This window comes from Pyxicephalus adspersus, chromosome 7 (genome assembly GCF_032062135.1).
Source record: "Pyxicephalus adspersus chromosome 7, UCB_Pads_2.0, whole genome shotgun sequence".
NCBI classification, from domain to species: domain Eukaryota; kingdom Metazoa; phylum Chordata; class Amphibia; order Anura; family Pyxicephalidae; genus Pyxicephalus; species Pyxicephalus adspersus.
The window spans coordinates 5,948,612-5,957,595 of NC_092864.1; the positions used below are offsets into that span (position 1 = coordinate 5,948,612).

General features: G+C 40.0%; 1 protein-coding gene and 1 long non-coding RNA gene across 2 annotated transcripts in view; both read left to right on the plus strand.

Annotated features, from left to right (window-relative positions):
• The window catches only part of LOC140334706 (uncharacterized), a gene marked incomplete in the record, with an annotated part of 14,865 nt that extends 10,567 nt beyond the window's left edge, over nucleotides 1-4,298 (plus strand). The window contains 5 exon segments of the mRNA XM_072416948.1: nucleotides 300-393; nucleotides 1,340-1,425; nucleotides 2,374-2,412; nucleotides 2,815-2,859; nucleotides 4,228-4,298. Of these exon segments, the coding sequence (XP_072273049.1) occupies nucleotides 300-393; nucleotides 1,340-1,425; nucleotides 2,374-2,412; nucleotides 2,815-2,859; nucleotides 4,228-4,298 (335 nt within the window).
• Nucleotides 4,299-4,357: 59 nt separating this feature from the next.
• Nucleotides 4,358-8,018, plus strand: LOC140334969 (uncharacterized). The gene is made up of 2 exons (XR_011921646.1): nucleotides 4,358-4,611; nucleotides 4,940-8,018. It is a non-coding gene; the product is annotated as an uncharacterized lncRNA (long non-coding RNA).
• Nucleotides 8,019-8,984: the final 966 nt, after the last annotated feature.

The following is an 8,984-nucleotide window of genomic DNA, read 5'->3' on the forward strand; positions in this document are numbered from 1 at the left end:
TATTATTCAAGATTGTAAGCTCTTCAGTCTGTATACCAGATTCTGATCCAACGGTCCAGAGTTTTATTTAACTAAAATTTGCAGCATTGTATTACTTAACCTGAATCCAAGAACAAAGTAGAGTCTGCATTCATTCATCGGGCATTTTACCTTTGCGTTGACCTGGTGATCCTACCAGTAACACAATTCCTGTTCTAGAGTGACAACGCCTATTAACTATATTGCATCTGGAGCAGTGTTGTCACCTGCCTACAGAACACATACATATAAATGAATGTTTTCTATAATTATTTTTGTAGTGTTTTCACTGTCTAAAAGCCATGATGAGGATGATGAGGACCACGAGTATGACGACTATCCTAACTACTCCAACGACTCCAACCGCGCCTATATGTAAGAATAAGATGCATGGAGTTTGTCTTCATATAAAACCACACTGTCTTATTGGTTGCCTGGCTGTCCTGCTGATCCAGAGCTCTCAATGCCCTGATCCATATTCATGGGTGATTCAAAAATGTATTGTTGCTGATGGATGGGCATGATAGCCAAAAGATAATTTAGCTGTGGCCACTTTTTTTTAACTTTTATTTTTGTTTAGTTTGGATTGATCACATGACAGTGTTGCAGGACTTTCCTAACTGTGGGCGGTCCTGAATGATAAAAGGGCGGTGCTTATATGATGACATCATGATGATGACATCATCACTTCTCTAAGGGTGTGTGGCTTTTACTCCCTCCATGCAGCCTTTGATCTATCTTTCTAGTTGTATCATGCAGTTATGTTAATTGGCTTCCCCCTAAAATTGACCCTAGACTGTGTTATTGATATATCACTATAGTAGATTATGAGCCCCTTTGATGGAAAACTAATTATGAGACTATGGACTTTGTACAGCGCTACATAATATGTTTGCGCTATATAAATGCTGTGTAGTAATAATAGTAATAATCATATAAGGTATTATTCAAGATTGTAAGCTCTTCAGTCTGTATTCATTTGTCATTTTCAGCCCCTATTTGCATATTATGTTGGAGCATTAAAAATCCTGTTTATTATTTTTATTAATAATATTAATAATAATATTATTATTAATAGTAATATTAATAATAATAATAATAATTAATAATAATAATAACGATTAAACCCAATCGACTGAGGACATCTAGTGGCAAAGATGTGGAACTGCAGGAGATGTATAGCTACAATGAGGGGACTGTAAGTGTCTCCTTAAATTAAGTTTCTGCCTTGCAGCTGATTTTTTTTTTTTGGTTCATACAAACATAATCCCAATGCAAGAAGCAACTTTTACTTTACACAGATTTTCTTTGCTTTTCACAGTGATGTGCTTCCAGATGACGGCTGTGCAAAGCCAGTAGAGGTGGAGTCTCCTTCTGTCCTGGCCAATCGGGAGAGCCTATCCTCAGGTACCAATAAATTTTGAGCTTTTATTCTTTTTGGAATATTGTACAGCTCAGTGGCAGTTTCCAGTTGATCACATACTGATCCTGCTGCCTGGTAGTGCATCAAATACCACATTTGCCCATACATAGAGGGGTCCTTAAAGAGGACTGAAACTAAAAAAACAAAAAGTCACCAAAAATTGGAAGTTTTTGGCAGAAGAGACGTACAAAACAAATTTTTGCCAAATAAATTCCTGGGTCCTGAAGACGTTTTGTTCTTTCCCCACGTGGCACAGATCCTTAGAAATTTCTCAAATAGATTCCTGTTTGATGGAATCTTTTCACTTTCTTTTCCAACATTCTCTCTGGTTTTCTATGTAGATGGACTTTCCGATGTTCCCTTTTCTCCAACCTATTCCCAGCCCTTACAAAATTTGGTTGAACCCCCTAAATGGTCACTGAAGCACCAAAAGCTATAGTTTGTGTGCATTTTTATCAGTTGGAAACACCATTATTCACTTTGAGATCATTACAAAGCACAAGGGGGCGCTCTCTGTGCCTGGAGGAAAAGAAGTTTAAGCTCAGGATAAGGAAGGGATTCTTCACTGTAAGGTCTGTGAAAATGTGGAATCGGCTCCCTCAGGAAGTAGTCTGAGCAACTTCTATAGATTGCTTTAGGAAAAAGTTGGATGATTTCTAGAAGCACAGAATGTAACTGGGGATTAAGGCTTTAAAGTAAAGATAACAGAGACTGCTGATCCAGGGAACATCCGATTGTCTCATGGAATCAGGAAGATATTTTTTCCCCTGTTGGAGAAAAAATGGGATATGTTTATTTCCTTAGTGGTTGGACTTGATGGACTTATGTCTTCTATCAAACTGACCTGACTTACTATGTAACAAAGTAACTTACAATATTGAAGTCCCTTGCCTTTCCATTGGATAGCGCTCACCATATTTTTGTTTTTTCAGCCATTTATGTCAACGTGGAGGATCCAACTGAATCCAAGGGTAAGTAGCAAACCTGAAGCTTGGGGGGTTTCTGTGCCTGAGAAAAGGGGGTTATTAAAATGAAACTTAAAGCAGAATAACCCAGCAATGAATGCATGTTGTATGGCCCCTTAATAAAGCCCTTGCTCTCCCTCAGTGGCCATGCTCGCTCCTCTGGTGATTGCCACTAAGGCTTCCTTTATATCTTGCTCCTGTGCAAATAAATGCAGCGATGCTAATGTGCACCATACCAAGGAATAACCCAACACACGGCACCATGGAGGGAACAGGCACTTACCTCCATCAAGGTTCCTATAATGGTAACATAATATCTGGGCACCATCTAAGACAATGGGCTGATTTCGGCATTTCTGAGTTTCTCTAACCATTTCTACTTATAACAAAGATTTTTTTCTCTTTCAGAAGCCAGAGATGACCACAATTATGTAAATGTGGGGGATTCCAAGGGTAAGTGTTAATATGGATAATTGAAATGAAGAAAGAAAACAGTTTTTTTTAGACAATGTAACAACTGTATTCATATAAATCCACAAATAAACATTGGTTATATTACAGTATGTTGTAGTGTGTGGTTATGCCATTCAATCGTCATAGGCATAGAGACCAATAACTATACAAAAGTTATCCCTAACTGGGTAACAATGGTAGAAGGTAGGTATTATTTGTCTTCTGACCCGACGCGTTTCGCTTGAAGGCTTCCTCAGGGGATTGGATGAGACTGGCGGTATGTTTTCCAATGTGGTAGGTTTTCTGAATTGTATATGATGTCTGTGGTGGTAAAAGGCAAGGAACAGAAGTGCAGGAAATCCACAAATTTCTAGAGAGGTTAAATTTATATTATTTGGGTTGATTAATTAAATAAAGCATTTATATATAGTGGTTATCTCTATATGTACATATAATTATTTCTATATACATTGGAATATAATGGTACTTAGTGGTAAATTAGGTGTTAATATAAGTGTTAATATAATGATCATCAGAGAGCTGATCAGTTGTGTGCAGTGCTAGCTGAGGGTCAGGACTAGGAGCCAATCCGGCTCTGCTGCATGCACATGTGCTAAGATTGAGCTGCTACGGAAAATCAGAATGAGCAGGGGATGACTTATCAGTCTGCTGCTGCTCAGTCTCTGTCCAATGACAAGCAGGGGGTTGGGAGGTGACCAAGCTGCATTAAATAACTGCAGCAGAGAAAATCAGGTCATCATCCTGACCAGAAGGTGCCATGTGATGGAGCTGATGGCGTTGAATCATTCTGATTTATATTTGGAGCACACCAAATGAGATGGGACCCTCACCTGACTAAAGGGGTCTTTGCACTGGAAACCCCCAAGAGACATAAGGGGGGCAGTAGACTATTTAAACCTTTTGGCATCTCTATATTAAAAGATGTTTGGGTTTGTGAACCTTGGTTGAAGTTGATGGCACCAAATCTCATCAAAGTTTATGGGGAAGGGGAAAATCTTATTTACCTAAGCGGGCTGGGTTATCCATTGCTTCAGAATATTGGTTCTCGTGAGCCAAAGGTCAAAGGCTATGAACTGTTTCTCATATTTTCTGGTGGGAGACCAAAACTTTTGGCCAAAAATCTGCAAACTTTGGAGCTTAGCAGCTGACCCAAAGTTTATCACCATACAGAAACTGATTGAAGGAAACTTGTACAGACAACATGCCAATGGTGACCTCTCCCCTTTAAAGATGGCTGTTGTTTGGCCAATGTTGATCCAATGGCTTTACACCAAACATCCAGCCGCCCATCGCAGAGTGACTCCATCGTTCTTTGACAACTTTTTTCTTTTTTTTCCCTTCTGTTAGAGAGTCTGGAATACGTCAATGTGGATGAAGCAGCGAAGTCTTCCAGCTTCCCTCATGGCGGTGAGTTCTAGATTATGGTGGAAATATCATACGGCCCCCCCCCCTTTCAACTAGCCACAACTTCTATACCATCGTCACCTCTTCAGGCCCTATCACACCAGCTATAGGGCTGTATTAAATGTTCCAGGAACACCAATTCCCAAGCCATGGTAATCAGGTGTTCACAGCTCCACCCACTGTAAGCTTTTTGCTCTATAACGGTAAATCAGACATTGGATCTCCTTTTCTAACTGCTGCAAATGAAAATCTATTGCATGTCCTTTATTGCAGACAGAGATGATGAAGATATGCCAGATTATGAAAATATGGGGAATGATCATATAGGTAAGTGGGAGCCGTGTTTTATATACTCAATATTGTATTTGATTTGAGGATGTGGCTTTGCTGGAGCTGGAGGTTTATAATCTTCTTCGGGTGTAAATAGGGAAGGGTTTTTATCGCCATGGGCCCCCTCACTTACTGCCAAGGTGACAACCGGGACAGGAAGGAGCTGCATTCTTTCCAATGGTGACACTGACAGTAATGAAACCCTAATAGAAAGTTAAATCCTTCCCTTCTTTGAGAGGGTTCATTCAGACTTATTGGACCCAGCAGACCAAAAAAGTTCTGACCCTTGTGGTCCATCTAACCTAAAGTTCCTTTATCTTTTCAGATTAACCCACCAATGATGGACGGTGATACATTTACCAATCCATGCTTCTTCCATTTGCTGATTACAACCCAATTTTTCATTGTACTACTGAGATATTTTATTGCATCAAGAATATTATAGATCATCTTTCTTCTGTTCCTTGCATGAGTGCGGACCTCCAATCTCAAGCCAATCAGAACTGTGGCATCATGGTCACCCCTTGCTTGCAGCAAGTCCAGAAGATTTGACATTGGATTGGAGAAGATGCCTCATCTTCCATCCTCATACCAAGATGGCGGCTGGTTTTTAAACCAATGGACCATCAAAAACTAAATTTATGAAAATGTTTTTTTTAATTTTGTGGCAATAGCCAAATTTTACTATCTGGACCTGGATTTAGTGTCTGATTGGCGGAAGTAAGAAAAAGGGGCGTGGCTGTTCAATAGGAAAATTCTCATCTAATTGGAATATCATCATTCCTTCCAACATTTCCATTATACAGCATGGACCCACCAAGGTCTTTCACATAATAACCATTGGGTGAAAAAAGGACAGAACTGAAATTACGTGTTGAGGAAACCCTCAGGCTTTTCGATGCTTTGGACTTTTAAGCTTCAAAAAGTTGTCTTTTCATTTTTGGATTTCTTCTCTGAATGGATTTATCAACTGACTGTAATTTTTCCAATCCAATCAATTTCCTGTTTATTATTCTAATAACACATTTATACTACTCTCTATATATGTCCACTGTATACACTATGCTGGTAATGCTTGCTCCTCTTGGGTGGGACCTGTTGAGAGAGTTTTATAAGCTCCTCCCTTTGAACTACCAATGAGAAGTGCCTGTGGGAGGGGCCTTGACAACTTCACAGTGACACTGTCTAAAAATTATTTTTAAGATTTATTTTTTTAAGTTTTTTTTTTTTTAAATTGATTTGGGATACTTTAATTTACTTCAAATTATCCAATTAAGTTGAGGGTGGTGTTATGTTTTAGGTGATCATAGTCCTACCTAATTTTGACAAAATTTTGTCAAAATTTTTGAAACAATTCTGAAATCATTATATTCATTACATCATATTCTAATATTTTTGATGAAAACAGAATCTTTTCTTGTCCTGTAGATTTTAGGTGCCCTTGAGGAAAAACAAGACGGTGATCTGTAGACTAAGGCACTATTTCTCTTCCAACCCCAACTACTATGGAAGACTAAATAAATCAGTGGTTGTTACTTCTTTTAGGGAGATTTGTTGGTGAGATTTACCAACCTACCATTGGGGCCTCATCATAGCGAATACAGGAAACACCAACTGGGCCATTTGTGGCCATATCGGGGCGTGGTCCTCTCCTCCTGTATCACTGTCTGTATTAGTCTGTCATTTGCAATCCCTATTTAATGTACAGCCCTGCGTAATATGTTGGCGCTATATAAATCCTGTTTATTAATAATAATAATAATAATAATAATAATAATAATATTGGTTCCCCAAACAAGTCCCTGCTTCCCCCTAAACCCACAAGACATCCCCCGTAGCCCTGTCCCCCCCCCCCCCCAGCATAATGTTTAGACAATGGACAAATATGAGAACAATGGTGATGCCTTCCATCAAGAAGGGTCAGTCTGGAGAGCCCAGGAGGATGGTGGGGTCAGTAGAGCCAAAATGGGGAAAGGGGGCTACCTTACTATTGCAGTAGCACCCTGCAGTGCCCAGGTCTGTGTGCCTTCCCTGTGCAGCAAACTGAAGTGCCATCAGGAACTGGCCATAGGGAGACTGCCAAGATCTCTGCACCAGACGTCTCTCCATCCTGGCATTGACTGGGCACTGTTCAGCTCCGGAGCACCCAGGGTACTATGGGATTAGAAGCTGCACTCAATAAATGGCAGCTGTAGTATCTTTGAATAACCAGTCATATGCCAAAAAAAGTAGGAATTCGCTTTTCACATAATTGGTGAATTAGGGCCACTTTTGGACTTGTGGTAGAAAACCTAGCTAACTGTTCTATGCACCAAGAAGCTGGAAACTTCACCACAGGTCAACACATTTGCTCATGTTGCCCAGAGGAGAAAAAGTAACCTCTTGGCGAGAAGCAACCATGCCACAACTTTCAGGAACTCTGCCACAACCTCATCTCAAATGAGTGCAAACCCATGCACAAAATGGTTCCAAACTGCTCCTATTCAGTTAGTTGGGAGCACCGTTAAGCTGAAATGGGCCCACAGTGAATCTTTATTCAATTCAATTTGTAACTCATTTAGTAAATCGGGCTCAATGTATTAGGGAGGGAGGAACCAGATCCGGAAAGGAAAGACAGCCAGTGGGCGATTCAATCCACCACCATTCACCCAACATGGAAATCAGTTTCGGGTGCCGTATTGGAGCAATCATTCCTACCAGGATTCTATAGACCTCTAGGGTTTCTCCATCGGTTGATGGGGTTCCTTGGGGTTTGGCTGATTGACCTCCAATGTGATGATGATCTCTTAGTTTCATGGCTGGGGCCACTTGGCCAAGCCGATTGTATGACCCAATTCTATCTATAGGGAGAGAATTATTTTGACTCACCACTAATGTAGGGTGAATTTTTTTCCATTAATCTCCTATGGTGTTACTAGGGGTCCCCCAAGACCTGAAAATTATTTCCAGAGTTCCTCAGTGGTAGAAAGGTTGGGTAAGGCAGTATTGAAGTATTTTTCCTTAGTACGAATGTTTAATTTTATTTATGTCTTGTAAATTTTTTCTTATTACACTTCTGACAAAACCTGAGATTTGTTTCCAATGATAAATACGTCCATTGTACAAAAGATGAATTCTATACACAGTGGGCACTTGCACTGAATTTGGGTCCCTATGAGAACCCCTTGTGGCTGAGGAGGGTACAGCAGCACAGTTTGTACCCCGCTATCTCTGCCCCCTTCTATACAAATGTTAAACCTGAGAAATTTAATCTATGTAGATACAGTCCGTGGCATTTCTATGACTTGCTACTTCCTGTTATACGAATGACAATAGGTTCTTTTTACATTTAGAGTTTACAATTTTCATGAGGTTGTATATAATTGTATCTATTTTATGTTTGTAGATTAAAGCTTCTTAATGTATGCTTGTTTTTTGTTTGTGTAAAATTACTAAAATCTCATGTAAAGCTACATACACATGTCATACGATTTTCACCTAGAATGAACGTCCGTGCTCGTCTGTTATGGGTGCAGAAGTTCCCCAATGTCATTCATCAGTTTGCCATGGTGGATTGATGATTGACAGATCATCTTAACACAAGAAGGTTCTTGTGTGGGCACCTTTGGTTCACCTACAATGGTTGTGGCCTAATATAGTCGACATGGGCTGAACTGGGAGACAATGAAATCCAATCTGAAGATCCCCAGGACAATTGTTGATTTGTTGGGTTGAGTTTGTTCCAATTTTATCTCCAACATTTGATCTGCATTGGGATTGGTTGGTCAATGCCATGTTCCTTTTGTCATTGCTGGGCAACAAAAGTGAATATGACAATATAAGAAGTAAAGGAATGTGTCTGAGATCTGGTTGGAATTCCAAATTTTTTATGGTTGCCAATGGAATGGGAGGAGGAGATATCCTCTGTTGGGGTCACCTGCTCTGGTGATAACTTAGAAGAGAATTCTCCTCACTTTTGATAGGCTTCCCTTTCATTCTATGTTGAGTTTTTGGAATGTTGAGGGAACACTTCTATAGGCCAAGGACTGTGACCTGGAATGTTATGTATAGTCTGACTTTTCTCAATGTGGTTTCCAAGGTGGATGAGATTGGGTTGGCCATTAAAATGAGGGTTGTATTTCAACCTAGCTTCATCCACCAGCAGTTCAACCAAGATGCTCATTGCACTGTCTGACTTGGAGATAACCACTAGAGGGTGCACATATTATAGAGCAGAACTAAAATTTGATCAGGCAGGGCATTATTGCATAAAGGTGCAGAAGATTCTTATACCTGTCTGATCGCTCTGGGGAACTGGGTCTGCTGGGATTGAATGATGAGCTTGAGTGTCAATAAGAAGGTTGAACAGCACATCTAGAAAGAGAAGAAGC